This window comes from Cannabis sativa, chromosome 5 (assembly GCF_029168945.1).
Source record: "Cannabis sativa cultivar Pink pepper isolate KNU-18-1 chromosome 5, ASM2916894v1, whole genome shotgun sequence".
NCBI classification, from domain to species: Eukaryota; Viridiplantae; Streptophyta; class Magnoliopsida; order Rosales; family Cannabaceae; genus Cannabis; species Cannabis sativa.
The window spans coordinates 28,882,412-28,907,282 of NC_083605.1; the positions used below are offsets into that span (position 1 = coordinate 28,882,412).

Genomic DNA, 24,871 nt, shown 5'->3' on the forward strand with positions numbered 1-24,871 from the left:
CAAATGGAGGAAAGAAAAGGATACAAATCAGAAAAGAATGTACATTTTACTGTATGTTGAAAAAGATTCAAGTACATGCAAGGCAAGATTATGTACTCAACAAATCCTCAGCTCTCATATTTGAGAAGTAGAATATGCCATCCTCAACACCTAACAATGATTGCATTGAAAGAAAAAAAAAATTTGCAAGTTGACAGATAACACTTCTAAGCATAAGTGTTGAGTTTCACCGATTTCACCATAAATCAAACTATTACCAAGTGGCCTTAAATTCACAAAAATAACATTCCATAAAGATGAGAACACCACCTTTTAGCCTCTCATTTCCGTGTCTTATCCAGAACTTCGATGTATCTCTTTGGAATCCCATATTGCTCAATCAAATGTTTTGCCAGGTCATCAATCACACCACCTTGAACCAGGACCTCGTGTCCTTTCTTACCTGAAACAAGGTGAACATTGTTATCTCAGCTAAACTTTATGGAAGATATGAAAAATAAGTAAACTGCAAAGAATAAGAAAAGTCAAGAAAATATGCAAACTATTAGCTCTGCACCTTCCTAGTTCCTGACAAAACCAGAAAGAAAGTGTAGATGATCATGAAGGCCTATGAAGCACTATACCTGGTAGTTCTGTCACTGATGTACTACAAGCAAACTTTTTCTGCAGCTCAGAAGCCAAAGACTCAGCATCCATCAAAAATGTTTCCATCCCGGAGAGTTTTGTCACCTTCTTGTTACCTTGCCTTCGTTCTGTCAATATCTGTATTGCTTTTAAACCACCTTTACGAACAACCGACTCATTCCCCCTAGTCACAACGTGATGAGCTTGCATCCGATTTATGAATGCCGGTCCTAGATCTTTCTTATGGATTTCTGTTGGGTATGTCGAACCTTTTTTCATGGCTCCTTTGAATAGTGCATCGCATAATATTGCATCCAAAACAACAATGGACTTGTTTGTTGGCTTCACAAGTTTTTCATTATCAACATATTTCTGAACAACAGCAATAGCTTCAGAAGCACTGTAAAGCTGTCCCTTATCAGCTCCAACAGCAGCATATATGGGATTTACATGAACACTTGATTTATAGATCTCTGCAACTTCAAGAATTTTATTGGAATGACTTTCATTTGGAGATTGTTCGGTGGTCTGCTCACTTTTCTCTACTTTCTGTTTATCCGGCTTAAAGGATGTGTAATCTGGATGATTGTGATTGACGGATAACAAAACAGCCTCTTTCTTATACTTGTCTTCTTTTACTGTGATCTGTACATGTATTTATATCATTATGAAGCACACATAAGAACCATTGATTCCAATTATTTTTCAAAGTATCTAAACCAAAAAAATTTTGACTTGTACTCAATAGCATTGTGCTACAAGGTTGTCAGCCTCAAGTCTCCAGTGCAAGAAAATGCAATTGGTTTCTCATTTATGCTCCACCCAAAAAACCTAAAGAAAATTTAATGTGTTTCTCATTGTGCGCTCTCCTATAAAGAGGAAAATAGTTTTTATTTCCTCTCTTTTAAATATAAAATAAAAATAAATGGGCAATTTGAATATATTCCCCAATGTGGCAGTTCAAGATATTGAAAACGAAGTCCTACCAATCTATAAAACACTTTATAAGTCAGTTGAAGCTCTTTTTTCAGGTGTTTGAGGGAATATATAAAACACTTTATAAGTCCTACCAATCTATAAAACACTTTATAAGTCAGTTGAAGCTCTTTTTTCAGGTGTTTGAGGGAATGAATATATGTCTCTCTCAACACATTTCAGATTGGCTTGAACGAATAATTGCCATAATTTTAGGGAATTAGTTTAGGGGTTTATTGTGTCTTTATTATTTGATTTGTTTTACTCTATAGGGATTATTGTACATGTTATATACACTGCTGTGTAGTAGAAATAAAATAACAGAAAAAACTTTACCCTAAATCTGTAGCCTTTGTATCAGAGCCAAAAATAAAGAAAAAGAAATTGTACTCAAACCTAATAACACCTCTGCCCTAATCGCACCATGTCAGACTTCGAGTCAGGTACAACCAAAAACAACCCCATCCAAACCAATTCCACCGTACTTTCTAACAAATCTACCGAGTCTCACTCTGTATCACTACCATTTGCTTCAATTGAGAAAACTTTCTGAGATAGTATCAATCAATGAAGATGTATATAAAAGGTCGAAGAAAAATGGGATATTTAATTAGTGAAAAGAAGGCTCCAGCAGAAACTGAAATTTGGGATGCTGAAAATTCTATGGTGATGGCTTGGCTTTTGTTAACTCTATGGAAGAAGAGATTAGCTCCAATTATATGTGCTATCCCACAGCAAAGGAGCTATGGGACAATGTAATTGAGATGTATTTTGACCTTGAAAATCAACCTCGAATTTTCCCTCATTAAATAAACCCAACAAAGACGAGTATGGTCGTCTATAAAAGTAACAAACCTTTTTTTTCTTCAAAATTAGTGGAAACCTTAGAAGGTCCCCGGACATCACTATGAAACAAATAAAACAGTTTTGAAGGATGATAAGAAGATTTAACATAAGATTTACATTGGCTTTTGGCCAATAAACAATTTTCACATTGAAAAGACAAAGGATTCAACTATTTAAATAGTGCTGGAAATAAATATTTTAAATAAGAAAAACTAGAATGGCCTAATTTATAATGCCAAACCATTATTTGATCATAAACAAAAAGAGAACTAATGCTACTAAATCCTTGAGAAATTTTATTTTCAGAAGCCTTATCTTCGAAATAATAGTCCATTAATCATTCTAGCACTACCAATCGTCTTCCCCGAACTCTGGCAATGAAAACAAAGTGGGATTCATAGAAAACTACAGAACAATTAGAATCTCTAGATAATTTGCTGAGAGACAAGAGATTGCGAGTAAGTTTAGGAACATGGAGGAAAGATTTAAGATCTATCCCCAAATTTTAATTAAACTTTTCCCTACAATGAATGTGAAATTACCATCGACTATTTTAACTTTTTGATCTCCTGAACATGTAAGATTCAAAAAAAAAATTAGAATTTTCCGTATGGTTTGAAGCTCCAGAATCTATTATCCATGGAGTAAATGATTTTTGTAACAATTTAGAGCATTTATTTCTAATACTTTGTTACCTGCATGTGCAATAGAAGCAATAGGAATACTAAATGAGGACGAGGTAGTGTTCAGCAATGCATGAAGCTGATTCATCTGCTCCTTAGTGAAGAGGCTGGACTCAGCTTCATGTGCAGAAGGGGTTCGGCCTGCCTTTCCTCTCTCTACCTTGCTTTTCCAATTTGCTGGTTTGCCATGGATTCTCCAACGGGTCTCTCAAGTATGACAAGGTTTGTTATAGAAATCACATCAAACAAATGACTTCTCATAAGTTTTCTACACGAATGGGGTGTTCCTGTTATATGCTACTTTCATGGTGGCGAGCGCTGAACTTTCAACAACAGATGTATGTGTCTTCTTTCCCAACATAACACTCATTTGACTCTCCTCTCTTCTGACTTCAGCGAATACTTCACCAATTGGAGGCAGGGGCTGCCTTGCAATAACCCCTCCCCCCACCTCATCAAACTCAACATTGAGACCATCCAGGAACTTATAGATCTGAGTTTTCTCAATCGTTTTCTTGTGGTGCTTGCTTGCCCCCTTAAATAAAGTTGAAAATCTTTGAAAAAGCTTTTGATGAGGAGAGTCACCAGCAATAGTCAACAATGGAATCCATAATTTATATGCACTGCTTCCCATAGGTACAGAGCAACTTTGCTTTCATAGGTTTTTTGAAAGTTAAGTAAATACGAGACATTTATTTCGATAAAAGATTGATTCAAGAAGTGGCCTATCAGCTAGATTAATAACTTATTCAATATAATATCTAAGGTTCTCAACAAGAGTCCAGGAAGTTTTAGGCGAGACAACTAATTATGATTTTTGTGTCCAAACTTTTAGTCGTTAAAAGTTCTCTGAATTATTGAGATTATTGGATTCAATGACTTCTGTCAAATTCCGTTCAATTTTACTAACGCGACAATTGTCCATGCACTAAATTGCGCCCCACAAGCTTTGATATCTACCAAATCATGCCTCCAAACTTTGACATGGACCAATTCGTGCCCTCTGAACATTCATCCATGTAAAGCTTCCGTTAGTAAAATTAGATAAAATTCAATTCACTAATCATAATAGTTCGAGGAGAATTTTTAATGGACTAAAAAATTCGGAGAGCAAGATTTGGTACATATCAAAAATTGAGGGATAAAATTCCTAATTAGCCAAACTTTTCTAGTGGGTAAGGTAGACAAATTTTGCATGTTAGTCTAGTTGTCAACAAAGTAATTAAGTTTAAACACCTTCAGAGCAAACGGGTGACAAGTAAAATTGACTTTGAGAAGGCAGCCACAGTGTCTTAATGTGCGATGTTTTAGTCTTCTAGAAAGAAAATAACCTTTTTAGTCATCTCGTCAGGAAGATTTTTAAGAAGAGCAAGGAGACCATTTGTTTTTAAGTAAAATTTTTATTTTTAGTTGGTGGATCTAGTAAGTTAATAATAAGCTAAGTTTGCAATGGGGCATTCCTGCACGCTACTGACTTACGTTCTCACATCAAGAGAAAAAAAGCCAAGAAACTCTAATAGTCAACAACAACAGATCAAAAGATCGGAAATAATTAATTTCAGATCAACAGATCATAATATCGCTGCTGCCAAATGTCATGGAATTAGCTCAAAAGATTGGAAACAACTTGTCCTTTTACAGCTATACCAAGAATACAGCAAGCTACACCCAACAACTAACCAGTTTGTAAGAAAGTAAGTCCTCTCCAAGGGACGGAACTTAGCTAGAAAATTTCCTACGTAATATAATTGGTTGGCTAATTTGGAGATAGAAGAAAAGAAGAATCAGGGTATTTGCTATCATGTGATAGAAAGCGATATTATGGAAACAAGTTGGAGAGAAAGAAGTTTAATGTATTGGTAACTCGTGATGAAGATGAGGATGAAGAAGCAGCTGAGATTAACCAAGAACAAGAGAATAAAGTTGAACTTGAAACGTGTCATTAAATTCAGTCATTAGGCTAACAACACCTAAAACAATTGTTACATAAGTCAAAGACCAGCAACAATTGTTACATAAGTCGAAGACCAGCAAGTAACCCATTTCTTGTCAATAGATTTGGTTAACAAATTGTTGCTGCCCGTGTTAAAGACTGAATTTTACAGGAGACTATGGGGCCAAGTGACTCGGCTAAGGCAAAAAGCATTTGTAGGGGTGTAGTTCTACAACTTTATGGTCTCAAGTAAGTGGAGATTTCTCACCATTGCCCATTGGGATTAGGCCACTCAAATGCGATGCCAAAGATTCAATAGCTTGCCACTCTTGAGATTGACATAACTAATTGGAAAATACAAATCAAGAAATTCCAATTAGGAGAAGAGTCAATTACTTTGAGAGGAGACCCATTCTTGGGCAAGCCTATGGTTTTTCTTAAAGCTGACGATGAGAATTATAGAGTTGAGGGGTCGGGCATGCTAGTGGAATTGGATAATATCCTGCTCGATAGAATAGAAACCAACAGCAAAACTACAACACCAATTACGATAATCTTTCACCAGCACCTGAATTTTAATGAAACAGTAAACAGATGAAGAAGTAGTGAGCTATTATTGAATGGAAACTAAAAGCAACAGTATGGGTTCCTTCAGATCAGTGATGCAGAGTATAGACTCAAATTCTTGCATAATCAACAAACAACACACTCAGCTCAACAAAAGCAGTTCACCCTATACAAAGAAATGACCAAAACACGCCTCCCACTCATATCAGCTGCTAAAGACACTTACCCCTCCTAGTATAAGTAAAACGTATCTTAAGTCTATCATGCTAATACACACCAGAAGTGTATCTGTTCCAGCCAAAGAAATTACTAGGAAATATGAGGGAAGTTTTATTAACAGAGCAGAAAAGTAACAAAAACTCCCTGGTTATTCAAGAAACCTGGTACCTCCCCCAAGCATAAGCTTAATGACAATAATTCAAGACATAATTTTCCCTTCTCTTTCCTCTCCTTTAATCCCTCATAACTTTCCCAAAATAAATCAAAATAGAAATAGAAAGTCACTCAAAACAAAAACAAAATAAATGAATATCATAATATTATTTAGTTCTTAAAACCAACTCAACCTCAAATCCACTCATTACTTACAATTCCTTCTAGTATAAGTGAATCGAATTGGTGGCTTATCATTGCTCGCCGCCCAAACTTTCACCTTGTCCTCAAGGTGGAATTGAAGAAACTGATGTCGCATGTTGTGATAATTCTCCCATATAGCTTCAAACAACGGTAAATCCTTCCAGTTGATCAACACCTCCAAATCACCCTTCCCATTGGGCTAAGCATGACCCAACAATTCGGTCGGTTCAACCATCAATTCCAGATTAGGACTCAATTGTGGCAGCAGCACTGGTATAGAATGAACACTTCTATGAACCCGACGAAACTGCAAGACATGGAAAACTGGGTGTATAGAGGTAGCAAAAAGTAGTGACAGCTTGTAGGCAACTTCTCCAGCCCGATAATAGCGTGAAGAAAGCTTCTCATTTCTTCAAACAACTAGGGATTTCTGACAATAAGGTTTCAGTTTCACAAATATCTTCTCTCCAATGGCAAATTGGTCATCACGCCAGTTCTCGTTTGCAGATTCTTTCATCTTTTGTTGGGCTCGAAGCAAATGCATGTTAAGATCATCTAATTGCACATTTCTCCCTTCTAACATCTCATCCACTGTAGATAGCAGTGTAGAACCCTTCTTATATCTTATCAGAGGATCGCTACCATATAAAATCTTGAAGGGAGCGTGTTTTCAAGTTGTATGAAATGATGTATTGTACCAATATTCAGCCCAAGCCAACCATCCCCCCCTTCCCCAAGATCGTGGTTTTTCACGTCTGAGGGTGATAAGCGGTACTATGACAGAGCTCTGTTCCTTGGAGCTTGAAAAGCTCCAGCCAAAAATGGCTCATGAAAACCTTGTCCCTATCGGAGATGATTGATCATGGAATCCCATGAAGTCGAACCACTTCCTTCAAGAAAACTTCAACCACTGAACGAGCAATAAAAGGATGCTTTAAAGGAATGAAATGAACATACTTAACTTATCAACAACCACTAAGATGGTATCCATCCCTTGAGACCTATACTTAACTTATCAACAACCACTAAGATGATATCCATCCCTTGAGACCTAGGAAGACCCTCAATGAAGTCCATAGTCAAATCTTCCCAAACCAATGTTTGCAAGGCCTATAGGTTGTAGCAACTTACTAGGGACACAATCAGAAACTTATTTCTTTAACAAACATCACACTCTCGCACCCAATCCTCCACCCTTTTTCTCATGCCCACCCAATAAAAATCAGATTCAATTCTCTTGAATGTTTTATCTTCGCCTAACAATAACAACTATCCATGATCTAGTGTGTAACCTACTGCCCGTTGAGTCCTTTTTGCAAAGCAGAAACAATATTAGAGAGAGACATCTTGTTCGATTTCTTGTTGCACAACACTCCAATCAATTCCTTGGGACACTAGCAAATTTTTAAGTTCCAAGGTTAATTGACCCGTGATAACGCATCTGCCACTCTATTTCCAGCCCCTGGCTTGTACTGAATTTCAAAATTGCACCCCATCAATTTAACCATCCACCTCTAGTACTCCAAAGTGACAATACGTTCTGCTCCTATAGAAATTTTAAACTTTTGTTATCCGTACGCACCACAAATCTCCTCCCTAATAAGGCCACCATTTCTAAGTAACAAAAACTATAGCCATTAATTCTTTTTCATAGATCGGCTTCAGTCTAACTTGTGCGTAAAAAGCCATAGGCCTTTGCTTTTGCATCAACACAGCCCCCATACCATACCAAGATGCACGTGTTACCATCGCAAATGGCCTTTCAAAATCAAGAAGAGTAAGCATAGGAACCATAATTGTAAAGACCGCTTAGTTTAATTTGGAAATTAGCAGTTAATCACGTTTAATTATGAAATTATTTATAGCTATTTAAATAATTTATTATACTGTTATTATTGAATTCAGAGATGCATTTTTATGTCATGTAGTAGTTTGCATAATTTTGCATTCCGGTGCCCGGTATTTTGGAACTCGGTGTTTGGCTCAGTAGAAATCACAACTTAGTATGTTAGTAGTTTGGGACGGTTTATTAGACATTGGGAATGTCGGGAATGGTCGGGAATTTAGAATTTCCCAAAAATACCCCTTTAGTGTTATTTATGTTATTTTTGAGTGGAGGGGCAAAATGACCTTTTTGCCCCAATGATATTTTGTCTTTTAGTGATTTTATTAATTGAAAATAAATGTTTATTTAGTTAAGTGTTGGCTAAAATGGAATTGATATATGTTAAGTAGCTTTTAATTCTTTTTTCAAAAAAATCAACACTTAGTCAAAAATAGAAAAAAATTTCCAAAAACCACTCTCTCTTTTCCTCTCTCTCTCGGCTGGGTGTGTGTGTGCAAGGAGCTGGATTCTTCCTTCGATTTTCAAGCCATTTCTCTTCCAATCTAAGTATTCTTCAAGCTAGGTTAGCTCCTCTTCCTTTCTTTTTTTTAAAATTGTTGAATTTTGATGAATTTAGTGTAATGCATGCATGATTTTTGAGGTTGTTGCTGCTGTGTTTGTTGTTGATTTCTGAGGTTTAAAGTTTGTTTATTTGAGTTAATTTGAGATGTTGTGAAGCATGATAGTTAAGTTGAGCAAAGTTATGAATTTTTATGCTAAAACTATGGATTTCAAAGAGAGTTGGTTATAATCTGTTGCTGTGATGTTGTGGATGTTTGTAGTTGTTTTCAGAGGCTTTATTATGCATGATTTAGTAGATTCAAGCTGGTTTGATTGCATGTTAGCTAGGTTTGCTCAAGTTTGAGTTTAAAACTCAAAGCTTAAGCTTCAATGGTGATTTTTGATTATGTGCAATCTGGGTAGTTTTGTTGCCTTAGAAATGTTCTAGGGGTTATATGGAGTAGGTCTGGAAGGTTTGAATTGATTTGGAGTTGATTTGAGCAAGATATGAAATTTTGAGTTTGCTGCCTGAGAGGAACCGGAATTCCGGTTGTGCATCCGGAATTCCGGATGGGGTTCTGAATTTCCCAGAACCGGAATTCCGGTTGGGCAACCGGTCTACCGGTTGGGGAAAATTCAGGGACCCTAGTTTTTCTCGTTTTTATGTTTTTGGGGGTATTGTCATGCTTTTTATCGATAGGGAAACTTTTAGTTCCTAGTTTAAGTCCCCGGGAAGTGATTTAGCGTGCCTCTTATAGTGTTGTGATTTTTATGGTTTAGGAGCCTGTAATCCGCCGCGCAGATAAGTTCCAGTCAGGTTGACCGGCACACCTGAATTCGGAATCCAGGTAAGATTAGTATAACAGTATGCATATGTAGATTACATGTTTAGCGTGCATGTAGGAAGCCTGTTAGATTACATTAGTTATGTATGTTGGCTTCGAGCCATCCAACCCTGTCACGTCGGTACAGGCTGGAGTATGACCAGCAGTCGGAGTATGACCGGTTCGACCGATCAGGCTGACACTTAGGTTGGTGGTTCCGTACTATTGACGTATCCCGTCGGTACAGGTTGGAGTATGACCAGCAGCCGGAGTATGACCGGTTCGACCGATCAGGCGGATATTGTAGCACGTCGGTACAGGCTGGAGTATGACCAGCAGCCGGAGTATGACCGGTTCGACCGATCAGGCTGTTACTTGTCAATAGTACCGTCCCTATGAACGTTCAGAACTCAGTACCGTGTTGGACACGGCAGTTAGGGGGACTCAGTATCGTGTTGGACACGGCAGTTAGGGTTATGATCAGGGGTATGGGCGTCTGATCATGATCGGGATTATGTATGAATATTATTATGATTTTCTTACTGAGTCTGTCGACTCACAGATCTACGTTTATGTGTAGGTGAAGGCAAGGCTAAAGCTGATGGACCGTGAACGAGCTTATGAAGATTGTACATGTCGGGGCAGTTAAGCCTGGAGCGTACGATCCTCGGGACAGCAAGGCTATTTTTGTAACTAGTCGCTAGGCGACAATTATTTTGTATAAACAGTTAACTCTTTTGTAAATGATTTTGTAATCGGGATCCCGAGTCTTTTGTAATGTTATTTTATAAGTTTAATTAAAAAGCAAAAATTTTAATTAATCACGTTTTCCATAAACCTTGTTGATTAGCAACGAGCTGCACAGCATGTTTAAAAATCACGTAATACGCCTATGTTAGTTAGGGTGTTACAATAATCATAGCTTGATTATGAGCTTCAAACACAAAAGTAGCTACGTCATTCCATCCAAATTTGTCTTTCTTTGAATGCTTTGTCAAAGGCTAAGCCATCTCACTGTAATCTTTCACAAATTTACAGTAATAACTTGTAAGTCCAAAGAAACCCCATAATTGTCTGATGTTTTGAGGTTTCGCCTTGAGAGAGATACCCTTGGAAGCGATGTCGGTTACACCGTTCAAGAAAAGAATACGAGGAATATGGCTTGAGTACTGATGACAAAATCCAACGTATTATTGCAAAAGGAAATGCCTCAACTCTGTGGGTGGAATGTTCATGGCGGGAGAGAACAAGCACAGAAGCTCACTATAGCGAGCTCACTGTTCACTTTAGGGTTGGTATTTTTTCTGCTTCACTATCATTGCACAGAGTTTGGGTGTTGTTGGGTTTTTTGATAAAGGGAAAATTAATGATTTTAGGAGAGTTTATTAAGTGGTCAAACTCCAATAATTCTTCTTGGAAATTCAGCATATTTGTTTTTCACATTCGTGCGTAGACATGACTACATAGGGAATGGAACATGGGCATTTAGCTTCAATTGGTGTGATTCGTGATATTATTCCATAGGCATGCTCTAAAACAGTATATTATAAACATGGGTCCTTTTTACTCAAGAATTAATTCTTCTATATACCATTTCTTATGGTCATTCCAAATTGTTCCCTCGAGTTTCATGCTCTGAACTAGCATCTGTTGTTTTGGTCATGTAACAAAATAGAAAGAATATCTCAATGTTTAAAAAGGCATTTTTGAGGCGCGCCTCAAGTTGAGGCGTTTAAAGATTGTACCAAGGCGTGCGCCTTGCTAAGGAGAAGAGAGGCGTACGCCTTAATGGGTGAGGCGCTGAATCGAGGCGTGAGGTGTTGAGGCGTAAGAGGCGTAAGCCTCAAATTTTGAAAGTGAAATGGGCTATTTGAGCCCCAAAAAAAAAGGCCCAAATTATAATTTTAAATTTGTTTTTCTGCTACCCAACTTAAAAAACCTAAAAACCTTTAAAAAGCCCTATAAACATTAATAAGAAAACCCAATGAAATTTTTAAGCCCAAATAAAACTTAAAAATAAAAATCCTAATTCTATCTTCTTACTATCTCCCTCTCTTCTTCACAGCTATGCAGCTGCTTATTTCTTCAACCAACAGAGAAAAAAGAAACTTGTTGCTTGCTTCCTTCAAATGTGTTCTAGGATAGTAGAATTTAGAATTCTAATTCTAAAAACATAATTATCTTTATTTTAGTTTGAGTTTTATGAAACATATCTTTCGATAAGTTTGAACTTTATGAGACGTTTAATGGTTATTATTTTTATGAGATATTTTATAGTATGTTTGAAATTTATGTGACAGTTTATTCATTCTTAGGTGCTCTAAAAGTACTGATTCCATTAATTTTTGAGGCTCACGCCTCATACGCCTCGCCTTACCAAAAAAAAACGCCTCAAGGCTCATTTGCGTTTGTTTAAACATTAGAATATCTTATTGGAAGGGTTCCAATGATCCACAAGTACATTCTTCATGTTGTTTGGCTTGCTGTTGGTGAACAAAGGGCAAGTTTCACCTCTTGCGAAGTTTCCATTGGACCACACAACCGTTGATGAAAGGAGGTCAAGTGATATTGCTTAACTAGTTTTTCAATAGAAGTCGGCTTGTTGAGAGGTGTATATCTTGATGCAGCGATCATGACCAGGTAAGAAGCTCACTCACTTTGTCTTGTTCTACCACTTGGTGCAATTTAACAACGGATACGAGTTGCGCTATTGTCCTTCACCTTGAGGACAAGCTGAAATTCGGGCAACCAGTAATGTTAGACCCCAGAATTAATTAAAAGGGTAGTTAAGTCATTGTGGTGACGATAGCTTTTAAGTGGAATAGGATCCTATAAATAAGTGAGTTTAGAAAGTGAGGATATGCAATGTATTGAGTAAAACTCTTTGCATCAAAGTAGTCTAAGGGCTCCCATCAATTGTACTTGGTTTTCTCATATATTCAATACATACTTTTTACTTGTAGAAAATAGTGAATCGAATTATCTGTTTATTTCATAGAATAGTACATATTTATATACAAAGCTAGGAGACTAGGAAATAGGAAACTACCAACAAAAAAGAAAACTACTAAATACAAGTTACCCTAATTCTTTTACACCTAATATACAGCTAATTCTCTAACACTCCCCCTCAAGCTGGAGCATAGATGTTAATCATGCCCAGCTTGTTACAAAGATAGTCAATCCGCACCCCATTCAAAGCTTTTGTAAAAATATCTCCTAGTTGTTCTCCGGTTTTCACATATCCTGTGGAGATCAGACCTTGTTGAATTTTCTCACGAACAAAATGACAATCGATCTCAATGTGCTTAGTTCGCTCGTGGAATACGGGATTCGAGGCAATATGAAGAGCAGCTTGATTATCACACCATAATTTTGCTGGAATAGAAGTCTTAAACCCGAATTCAGTCAAAAGCTGATAAATCCATATTACCTCACACACGGACTGGGCCATAGCTCTATATTCTGATTCAGCACTGGATCTAGATACAACATTTTGTTTCTTACTCTTCCAAGAGACCAGATTGCCCCCAACAAATACACAATATCCTGAAGTGGATCGTCTATCTACCTTGGAGCACTTCGCCCAACTGCATCAGAAAAACACTCAATCTGGGTATGTCCATGATCCTTGTAAACTATACCTCGTCCTGGTGCTCCTTTTAAGTAACATAAAATTTGTTCTAATGCTGCCCAATGATGAATTGTTGGGGAAGACATGAACTGACTGATAACACTAACTGGAAATGCAATATCTGGACGAGTCACAGTTAAATAATTCAACTTTCCAACTAACCTGCGATATTTCTCAGGATCTTCAAATGGTTTCCCATCACGTGTAAGATGCACAGCTGGATTCATTGGAGCATTGCAAGGTTTTGATCCCAATTTCCCTGTCTCAGTTAGCAAATCAAGTACATACTTTCTTTGAGACAGAAAAATACCTTGTTTACTCCGAATAACTTCAATCCCCAAGAAATACTTGAGTTCCCCTAAATCTTTCGTGTTAAACTGGGTGTGAATGAAAGACTTAAGGGATGAGATGCCTTCAGTATCATTTCCAGTAATAACGATGTCATCAACATACACCACTAACAAAATGATACCAACAGTTGATCTTTTATAAAACACAGAATGATCTGACTTACTTTTCAACAAACCAAACTTCTCAACAGCCTGACTAAATTTACCAAACCAAGCACGAGGGCTTTGTTTCAATCCATATAAAGATTTGCGAAAATGACAAACTCGCCCTAACTCCCCCTGAGCAACAAACCCAGGAGGTTGCTCCATATATACTTCTTTCTCAAGATCTCCATGAAGAAAAGCATTTTTAATATCAAGCTGATGCAAAGGCCAATGATGAGTAGCTGCCATGGAAATGAACAGTCGAACAGATGTGAGTTTAGCAACAGGAGAAAAAGTATCACAATAGTCCACTCCATAGGTTTGAGCATAACCCTTGGCAACAAGACGGGCCTTTAAGCGAGCAACTGTGCCGTCTGGATTGAATTTAACCGTGAACACCCATTTACACCCGATGGCCTGTTTTCCGGAAGGTAAATCAACCAAGACCCAAGTACCATTCGCAACCAAAGCATTCATCTCTTCTATCATTGCAGCAAGCCAACCAGGATGAGACATCGCTTCTCGAACAGTTTTAGGAATAGTGATAGAATCAAGAGAAGCAATAAAAGAACAAGAAGAAGAGGAGAGATGATTATAAGACACAAAAGAAGTAATAGGAAAAGTACACTGACGTTTACCTTTACGTAGTGCAATGGGAAGATCATCTGAGATGTCCAGATCTGATGACGAAGATGCAGGTGCAGGACATGAAACAGGAGGTGGAGGAGGGGGGCGCCTGGTGTACACTATAGGAGGCCGAGGGAGTGGTGGAGGTGGTAGAGGTGGTGGAGGTGTAGACATTGTGGGGGTGACGACCGAGGCAGGTGAAGGAACAAGAGACCCGTCAGAACATGGAGCAGGCGCATAGGATGTGACAGAATAAACCAACAAATCATCATCCTCCCCCTGACTAGTAGAAGTAGTGGAAGATGAAAAATAAGGTGTATTTTCTATAAAAGTAACATCAATAGAAACAAGATATTTGTTGAGATCAGGACAGTAATACCTATACCCTTTCTGAAGACGAGAATAACCAAGAAAGACACACTTTAGTGCCTTAAGGTCTAATTTGGTGACAGATGGACGGACATCGCGAGCAAAACAAACACTACCAAATACTCGCGGAGCAACTGGAAATAATGACTTATTAGGAAAAAGAATTTTAAATGGAATTTCACCATTAAGAACAGAAGAGGGCATGCGATTAATAAGAAAGCATGCCGTGGAAACTGCATCGGCCCAAAAAGGTTTAGGGACTTTCATTTGAAACAAGAGAGCACGTGCAGTTTCAAGAAGATGTCTGTTTTTACGTTCTGCAACACCATTCTGAGGTGCCGTATCAACACAAGAAGTTTAATGAAGCATGCCATTAGAGGTCATATAAGATTGAAATTGAGCAGACATGTACTCTTTGGCATTATCACTTCTCAAAGTACGAATAGATACATTAAATTGAGTTTGAATCTCAGCACAAAAAGCACAGAATATAGAAAACAACTCAGAACGATTTTTCATTAAATATAACCAAGTTAAACGAGAATAATCATCCACAAAAGTAACAAAATACCTGAATCCAGGTTGAGACAAAATAGGAGAAGGACCCCAAACATCAGAATGAACTAACTCAAAAGGAACACTCGCACGTTTATTGACACGTGGACTCAAACTAACACGATGATGTTTGGCAAACTGACATGACTCACATTCTAACGAAGATAAACTACTATATTGGGGACACAGTTTCTTGAGCAAAGGAAGGGATGGATGACCTAAACGACAATGAGCCTCAAAAGCGGAAGCAACACTCGAACAAGCAATAGAGGTTGGCGGAAGTGGGTCAAGAACATACAAGCCACCAGATTCATGTCCTTTACCAATAATCTTCTTCGTCATAAGATCCTGAAACAAACAATGATCAGGAAAGAATGAGATGCAACAATTTAGATTACGAGTGAGTTGACTAACAGAAAGCAAATTAAAGGACAAATCAGGTAAATGTAAGACTGATGATAAAGATAGCATAGGTGTAGGAATAATAGTGCCAGATCCAAGAACAGACGCTGTTGACCCATCAGCTAAGGTGACAACAGAAGTGGGACTGTGAGACTGAAAAGTGGAAAAGAGACGGGAATTACCTGTCATATGATCTGTGGCACGGAATCAATGACCCATTTCGAGGATTTGGAAAGAAGGCATGCATTAGAGTTACCTGAATCAGCAATCGCAGTGACAGAAGAAGATGAAGACTTAAGTGTTTCCTGATACCTTGAGAACTTGGCAAATTCATCAGCAGAAATAAGGACCGATTTGTCAGATGCATCACTAGTGCTTGCAATATTGGCAGAGTGTTGTTGTCGATTCTTAAATTGTAACTTCCTACACTCAAACTTGGTGTGGCCTGGTTTCTTACAATAATTGCACATGATGCTCCCAGAATTTGGTGTGCGGTTATCAGGTCCTTGTGAATTACCTCCTTTAAATCCACTTGGAGTAGAGTTTCTTTCTGGTGCAGAATTATTACGACTCACCAAGGCGCTATTAAGAGGAGTTGAAGAGGTAGTCTCTGTGCGAAGAACACGAGTAAACACATCTTGTAAAGAGGAGACATCAGAACCAGAGAGAACTTGTGACTTTGCAGAGTCAAATTCAGATGAGAGTCCTGCAAGAAAACTCATAATAGCCATCTGTTCTCGTTGGCGCTGTTGAACTTTTACATCAGGACTAAAGGGTAATAGCACATTAAGTTCTTCATATGTTTTCTTGAAAGCCATAAAATAATTCATAAGAGACTTATCTTGTTTTTCCGCGCGATAAAAAGCTTTGCAAACATCATATATGCGAGAGATGTTGTCTTTGCCAGAATACAAAAACTCCAAGTAACCCATTAGTTCTTTAACCAATTCACAATGATTAATCAAACTAATTACCTCATTATCGATAGAATTTCGAATTTGAAGGAACAAGCGAGCATCCTCACGGAGCCATATTTTCCTTGAATCGTTTGTTTCTTCAGGAGGATCGTCAGTCAAGTGATCATCTTTGTCAATACTCCTCAAATACAGTCGAATCGTCTTACTCCATTCCAAATAATTCGAACCAATCAACTTATGGTCCGTGATTTTAGACATCACGGGAACCACATCAGAAACAACGATTGACTTCGAATCTGATTTTATCTCTGCCATAATCTCGAAACCAAAAAAAAATTGACAGAAAAAAGGAAGAGAACAAACTCAAAGGAATAGATACCCAAACACAAAGAAGACAAAAGTATCAAACCACAAAATGCGAAGAACCGCCGAAAACCGAAGCAAGGAGGACGAGAAAGGAGCAGGAGTGGGACGGGCGTCGACCGACACCGGAGAAGACGCCGGACGCGCCCTCACGCGCCGGCGCGTGGGACGGTTGGCAGCGGCGGACGACGGCGCGTGGGCCCCACGCGCGGTGAATCTGGACGCCGGACTTTTGGGTTTTGCAGTCCGGCGGCTGGGCAGTCTTCCTATGTGGGCGGTGAGAAAAAATGGTCACTCCAAATAGGGTTTTCGAAAAAACAACCCTAAACTCAAACCCTAATTTTTATTTTATTTTATTTTTTTTTTTTTTCAGAACCCTAATTTCGAATTTCGAATTTTGAATCACAATGCTCTGATACCATGTAGAAAATAGTGAATCGAATTATCTGTTTATTTCATAGAATAGTACATATTTATATACAAAGCTAGGAGACTAGGAAATAGGAAACTACCAACAAAAAAGAAAACTACTAAATACAAGTTACCCTAATTCTTTTACACCTAATATACAGCTAATTCTCTAACACTACTGATTGGCTATTATTTTGCTACTGTAATACTGCTACTATTGTTGTTGTTTGTGCTATTTGCTACTGGTTTGAGTGATTTAGTACTCGGTTCTTATCAGACGATAAACCCAAAACAATGGAAAGATGACAAACATGGTCGTCCAAGCTACAGTTGTATACAATCATCAAAAAATACCATAACAAGCCAACACAAATATAGGCAAAATACCTCATTCATCGTTGCCTAGAATGTGGCTAGAATGTGGCTGGAGCACTGGCTAAACCAAAAGGCATTATAAGAAATTCATAAAGTCCATGGGTCCTAAACACTGTTTTGGGCACATCTTCTGGTTGAACCTGAATTTGATGATAGCTGGATTTGAGATCGAGCTTTGAAGAAATAATTGCCCCATGGAGCTCATCCTAAAGTTCGTCAATAACCGGAATTAGAAACTTATCTGGAATTGTCTTCCAGTTCAAGGCCTGATAGTCCACACAAAACCGCCAACTTCAATCCTTCTTGCAAACCAACAAAACAGGACTATAGAAAGGACTCACAAGGGGTTTGATGATCCTTGCCACCAACATCCCTTTAACTAACTGCTGAAGTGCATCTTTCTGCACTTTGTGAATACCTATAAAATCAAACGCTTATTAGGGATGAACCTTCACGTAAGACAATAGCTCACTGCCCCGTATGGGTGGTAACTCCATAGGCATCTCAAACACGCGATTGCCTTCTTGGAGTACTCTAGAAATTGCAGCAAGAGCTTCCTGGTCTTCTTCTGGTTTTGCAATCTCCCCCAACTCAATAATCATTGCTTGACCCTCGTGTTTAATCAGTCGCGTCATGGCCTTAAGTGATACTCAGGTCTTGTGCAATGTTGGGTCTCCTTGCAAGCGCACTGCTATGTTACCCACAGTAAACTTCATTGGATGATGGGTCTTGGTGCTTTGGTTCCTGTAGCTTCGCATCTTCTACACTCTCCATGGAATTCTTCCTCACTTTCAAATGCATCTTGTAACAATAACACTTGTAATTCTTTCTTTTTACATCAGTGTCTCGGTGAATATTTCTCATCACACTCATAACACAGACATTTGGCACATTTCTATTGGAGCTTTGTCTCTAAAAAATTGACGGTACCTTGAGTCTTCTTTGGATGAAATTGTTCGAGGGAAATAAATTTTCTAGGCTGGATTTGCAGAAGTTGCACTTAGCTAACCTAAGTTACAATTTGTCTCTACACGTTGGGCCCAATTTCTGTTTTGATCCTTTGGGCTAATTCCATGTCTTGCTCAAGTAATGGCCCAAGGACAATAATGTCATGTCTTGTTTCAGTTTGGAGCCCATTTATGAAAGTAGACTCCACTCCATAACTGGTTCGATGATTCCCTCCAGCAATGAAGCCAAAAGCTCCAAATTTTAGCGATAATCTCCCACAGATCCTTCTTGAGTTGATGCCTAGAAGTCACTAACTATACATAGATCCCGATGGAGGAAGACGGAATCGATGTATCATCTACCCTTCAATACAGTCCACATCCAAAAAGGTCCCCAACGATTTTCCTACAGAAACCAGATCAGCGCTTCTTCCACAAGACTCATTACAGCAATTTCTAAACTTTTAGCATCAGTCATAGGATGGATAGAAAAATATCTTAGTCTTGAGAATCCACCCATTCGGGTTGTCACCATCGAAAGTAGAGTTCAATTTGCCTACGTCTGATGTCCCCTCTGGTTGATAACCGCCAAAACAATTGTTGTTGTCTTCCATCTCAATCCCCTTGTACCCAGGCATCAATCGTGGTTCTTCCCCCATAATCAGCGTCTTTCCAGTCGCCAATAGTTGCTCCCGACCATCCAACAACAAGTGTTAGTCGACATTCCTGAAGACGCATGAACTGTTCGGGACGACTCACCAAGGCAGGCAACCCTTTTTCAATCACAGGTAGTTTCTATAATTCCTGACATATTGCTCGAATACTAGCAATCACCTTTTCTTCCATTGTATCCATTCGAATTTCCATCCAAGTCATTGCTTTGATACACACCAGTAGTGTATCTGTCCCAACCAAGGAAATTAATAGGAATTATGAGGGAAGTTTTATTAACATAGCAAAAAAGTAACAAAAACTCCCAGGTTATTCAAGAGACTTAGTACCTCCCCCAAGCATAAGCTTAATCACAATAATTCAAGACATAATTTTCGTCTCCTTTAATCCCTCATAACTATCCCGAAATAAATTTTAAATAAAAATAGAAAATCACTCGAAACAAAAACAAAACAAATGAATAATATCATAATATTATTTCATTACCAGAAACTCAAACCCAAATCCTCTCATTACTTACGATTCCTTCTAGCATAAATGAATCGAATTGGTGGCCTATCATTACACCAGTGGGTGGGAATTCATTAGAATTCTTAGGGAGGCTTAAGGTATCCCCAAATTTCCCCTTCTATCTCTATTTCTTTGTATTTAATAAAATTTGAGTACCAATATGCACGGCTGAATAGCCATTTTCATATCTAAGTTCCTATAAGAATTGAATCAAGCGACAACTTCATAAACAAGCTCGACCCAAATACCCAAGTTCCTCGAGGCCTTTAAGGATTTCAAAGACACTTTAAACACCAACCAAATTACCTCCTTCTTCGGGTCATTAAATTGAATCATACTTAACGAAGGAAGGAACTCCAATTTATGTAAGGCCTTATTACTTATAGTGATGTTTTCATCCATCCTTTCATGTATTTATTTCATCAAATTGCAAGATCGATATTTGAAAAACATATATATACAAAAAGAGTTAAAATCTCAAACAATTTCTATTCGAGTCTTGAAATAAGAAAATTAGTACATACCAATCCTCCAGAAGATTTAGCTAGTAACCATTTTGAAAGTTTCTTATGTGATGATTTCTTGATGTCTAGGGTGATGCCCGAGGGTCGACATGGTAATACATGGTTTGACCTAACAACCAAACAAAAATCATAATCAATTGTTGGAGAACTAAGGTAGCTTTCGATTGGCAAGAATAAAAACATAGGAATAGGAATGTGAATGAGAATAGGAATATGAATGGAATGGAATAAAATTTAAAATGCATATCAAAATTGATAAAAAAAAAATTATTAAATTTTTTCTCATCATGCATTAGAATGCTCTTTCTTTCCATTTCAAAATGGAATAGTCATTCCAACAAAATAGTGGAAAAGTCATTCCAATGGAATGAAATTCCAATACTTTAATATATAACCAAAGAAAGGAATGGAATAAAAATTGTTTCCTTTCCATTCTATTTTATTACCTTCAACCAAACGCCACCTAAGTGACAAAGTTAGAAAAGAACAATAGATTCTTTGCCCCCTGCCATCGTGCCATTGAATTATTATCGGCGTTAAAAATGCTTTCCAACTTTAAATGTTACTTTTAAAGTAGTATTATGTTAACTTTTATCAAATTCAGTTTTTAAGTTGCTAGTGTGGCATGTTTTTCCAAAAATAAATTTTTCACCTAAGCAAAGCTAAATAAAATAAATAAGAATGTTTCCCCTGAACTATGAATCGAGTTGATTGATTCAACTTAAGACTGGTGTTTTCATGTTTTGTCTACACTAGAAGTTAAATTTCAGGCAGGTATCTTAGCGATTTATTTGGCCATTCAATCTGAGTGGGTGAATCTTGCTTTCTTTTCGGATTGTAGGCAGCCTTGAGAGGCTTTTGCTGCGCAGAGGTAGCCACTGTGGGAGCTGGCTGCTTTGTCTTTGTCCTTATTTGCTGGTTTAGACTGTTTGGTTGAATTATTTCTTGGATTTCTAGAGTAAAGAATTCAGTTAGACTGTCTAATTTTCTAGTTGTCCTCATCTTTGGGAGTTAACACTCTTTGTTGTTAACAAGCTTTGAGTTTTTGTTCTTGGAATAAATTTTTTTGTTTAGCAAAAAAAAAAAACTGACCCTTATAGAGTTTTGCTCCCTAGACGTTCTTTTTTTTGGCCAAAAATTCTCTAAACTATTCAAATTGTTGCAAATATTATAAGGTCTATTCAAATTGGCCAAAAAAAACTGACCCTTATAGAGTTTTGCTCCCTAGACGTACGAAAGAATCTTATCTTTAGCCCATGTTTGCTTTGAAAAGTCTTTCTTTTCGTCCTCATTGCTCTACATTTTTCCCTTATCATTTATGCGGTATACAAACGAGACCGTTCAAATATTCTTCTTTTCTTTTTTTTTTTAATTTCATTTTAACTTTTTAAATGTTTTAGTTTCTTATTCATTTAATTCCTTTTATTTTATTATTTTAAAAAAGATTCTTTGATTTCAATTAATATTTTTATTTTTTTTGACACATAATCAATGACATAGATGTACTGTACACATCAGTTTGTACAGTAAAATGTGTCCACCGTGTCATGCCACATCAGGTGCTTAATGTAAAATTAAAAAAAAAAAAATTGTAACAAAAGTCCTAATACTATTGGTTAAAGTTGAGTGGCATTTTTAACAACTTTAATAATTCAAGGGGTATAATCTTATTAGTGACAGTTCATGAGGCAAAATACCTATTTATTTATAAGAAAATACATAACAAAAATGTTACATAAATATCTAATTTAAGACTCTTAAAGATAAAGACATAGAATAGAAGCCTAGGATGATGTTAATCTTACCATAGGGTGCTTCCCGGCATGGGCAAGTCTTTTACGGTTGTATGCAACGCTTGCAAAAGACACTTGTCCAAAAGCATGTCCATATCCTCCACGGACAAAGGATGTTGGTCCTCTGCAATTGACTCATCACCAGAAACATTATCTGTTACCTTCACATTGGCCAAACTTAACATTATCTCTTGTTCAGCTGTTTTCTTTACAGCATCAGGTACAGATTGATCATCAGCAGCATCAACAGAGTCTCTCACTTCTTCATCATTTATTCCATCCCATTGATTATGAAAAGAATTGGCCGTGTCATCATCATATGAATTTGATGTCTGACACAATGAAGATGAGGCAGGATCCTCAAACACAACATCCTCAAGAAATCCTGCATTGGGCACATAGTGGCCTTCTACTGATTCCCTACCAAAAGGTACCATCAGAAAGTCAATGAAAGCAATGAAGTAAGCCAGTTTTTCCAATACTCATTTTCAATAGATATAATAGGAAAGAAAGACACCCAAAATACTTGCCAGAGTAAATCACGATAATAGTGAGTAATTTTCAATGCCTTTCCTCGCAAACCGGCTTTTAATGCTTCGGTGCTGCTCATTGTGGTACTCCCAACCTTGAAATAAAGTCCCAAGAAGAAAAGAAAATCTTAATCGAAGCTCAGAAACCAGTTTGAACTTAAAGCAATATATATTCGCACAAACATAATTAGGCTTACTGCGATTGGAGCAGGGTTGCCAGGAACTTTTACTGCCCATATTTCACCAGCTGAAAAGGTCGGCAATCCTTCAGGAGGAATGCTAATACCGGGAAACATGAGATCCGCCCCACCAATCACATAACGAGACACCTCACCCCCCTTCAGCAAGAAACTAGGCAACAGATTTGGAACCTTCCACAGGGCATAAACTGCCATTATTTTTAATATAAGATATGAATGTCAAAAAAAATATATCTATATCTATATATACATATACTTATCCACCGAAATTAACAAAATAAATATGGCGAATAGTGGCTTACCAGTTGGGAAAACTTCGGTACCTCTACCATCAACATCGAAAAACATAGGAAGCCCACCTTCTACCCCATAAACAATAACTCGATTTTGGAATTTGTCGACTGTAATCTCTACCTACAATTTGGTAAAATACTATTTTCGATAAAAAGCAACAAGAACAACAACAACAAAAGGTGTTTTCTTTTTTTTTTAATCCCTTACCTTAGGAGGCAGTAACGAATCCATATCGGGATCGGAAGCAGCAGGAAACCTGTCCTTGATGGTCCTCTTAAGCTTTTTCCTGTCAGCACCAGATAACCTCTGGTGTGACTTCAGCTCCATGGACTTCTTAAACATATTTACTTTCAACTAAACTTAGATTCTATTGAGAATGAAACAATGAGTAAATACCTAAAGAAATGCCTTTGTTATACCTACGTCACACTGCTTTCATTTGCTCCCTGTCTTAGCCTCTAGGGATTTTCTAGATGGAGACGGCAATGCAAGCTTCTGGAAATTATAAGCCCAAATTACATCCATGTCCTTTTCGTTTTTTTTTTTAATTTATTTTTTTTTAACAAAGTTTTTATGTTAATTTGTAATTTTTTACCCGAACTTTGACAATTACCAGATCGTGTCTCCTGAACTATTTTTGACGTTAAAAATTCCCCCTAAACTTTTGATAATGTTAAATTTGTGGTATTCGATCTTCCGTTCATTTTAATGACGGAGTGTTGACATGGCTCCTATTATGCAGTCCACGCAATTTGACACGTGTAATTTTTTTTTTTTTAGGTTCAGTTTAGGGTTTTCAAACCAATTTTCTCCACCACCCACGAGCAAAACATCCCCACCACCACGAGAAGACGACAAAATTCCCCCACTTCCACCGCCATATTTTTGGGTCTTCTTCTCCCTCATTCTCTTTCTTCTTCTCTGTCATTCTATTTCTTCTTCTCTCTGATTCTATACCAATCGGTGTGCCCTTTCCTCCATTCTCCATCATTTTTCTTATGAAACCAAAGAATTTCGCACTCTAGCAACTCAGTCAATAGTGGTAGAAGGTATAAGGAAGAGATTCAATGGAGTAGACCCATCTGTGGTTGTGGGTTTGAATCTGTAATCCGCACGTCAAGAACTGTTGATAATCTAAACAGAAAGTTCTATGGCTGCCCAAATTACAAGGTTAGAGTTTTTTTTTTTTATTTATTTTCCAATATTGATATTCAAGGTTTCAACTATTTCTAAAATTTATCCTTCAAATCCATGAATTAAAAAAGATTACTTGGTTTTCAACAAAATAGATAAATAAATTTGTGAGTTTTTTTTAAAATTAATTTTCATTAATCACTTTAATAATACATCAACACCAGCACCTGCAGAACACTACTGAAGAACATTGCTGTGGTGGTGTGGGAATTGGCAGACTGTTTTTAGCCACTCACAAACTGTGGTGATGTGTGGGAATGGGCAGGTTGTGTTGTGCCAGCTTATAGGTGCTCGTTAGACTCACTGATGGTTGCTCATTTAGGAGAAAGGGAGACTAGATTAGCTCATATTTTGTGCTTGCTTGATTAGGGTGAGAGCAATGTGCTTGAATGTGAAACTATAACATGCCTTGAAACCTAACCAGCTGAAAATATCAGCAACAATTTCTTTGAATAACAATAATCAAACTAAAGATGCTTGTTATACTTTATTAATTGTTATTGTTTTTTTTTTTTGGCAGAATAAATTGGATCGAGGATGTAATTTCATTATGTGGATAGAGGCAAGTGGACGAAGAAGTAGAAATGATTTGAGCGGCTTGTTTAGAAGGTTGGGGGAAATTGAGGCCAATGTTGAACAGTTAGAG

General features: G+C 37.5%; 2 protein-coding genes across 3 annotated transcripts; both read right to left on the reverse strand.

Annotated features, from left to right (window-relative positions):
- Window positions 1-27: 27 nt before the first annotated feature.
- Window positions 28-23,530, reverse strand: LOC115715990 (uncharacterized). 2 transcript variants are annotated; one of them, XM_030644676.2, is made up of 8 exons: window positions 23,239-23,530; window positions 23,040-23,151; window positions 22,735-22,925; window positions 22,538-22,632; window positions 22,020-22,427; window positions 20,215-20,323; window positions 624-1,269; window positions 28-442 (listed from the first exon to the last, which is right to left on the reverse strand). In XM_030644676.2, the coding sequence occupies exons 1-8, from the start codon at window positions 23,371-23,373 to the stop codon at window positions 321-323; spliced, it is 1,818 nt and encodes a 605-aa protein (XP_030500536.2). In that variant the 5' UTR covers window positions 23,374-23,530; the 3' UTR covers window positions 28-320. The 2 variants fall into 2 exon arrangements, with proteins under 2 accessions (XP_030500536.2, XP_030500537.2); XM_030644677.2 differs by lacking the exon at window positions 23,239-23,530 and having other exon boundaries at window positions 22,735-22,908.
- On the reverse strand, window positions 15,025-19,372 carry LOC133037865 (uncharacterized). Its single transcript, XM_061115590.1, has 2 exons — window positions 15,752-19,372; window positions 15,025-15,441 (listed from the first exon to the last, which is right to left on the reverse strand). The coding sequence occupies exons 1-2, from the start codon at window positions 16,725-16,727 to the stop codon at window positions 15,413-15,415; spliced, it is 1,005 nt and encodes a 334-aa protein (XP_060971573.1). The 5' UTR covers window positions 16,728-19,372; the 3' UTR covers window positions 15,025-15,412.
- Window positions 23,531-24,871: the final 1,341 nt, after the last annotated feature.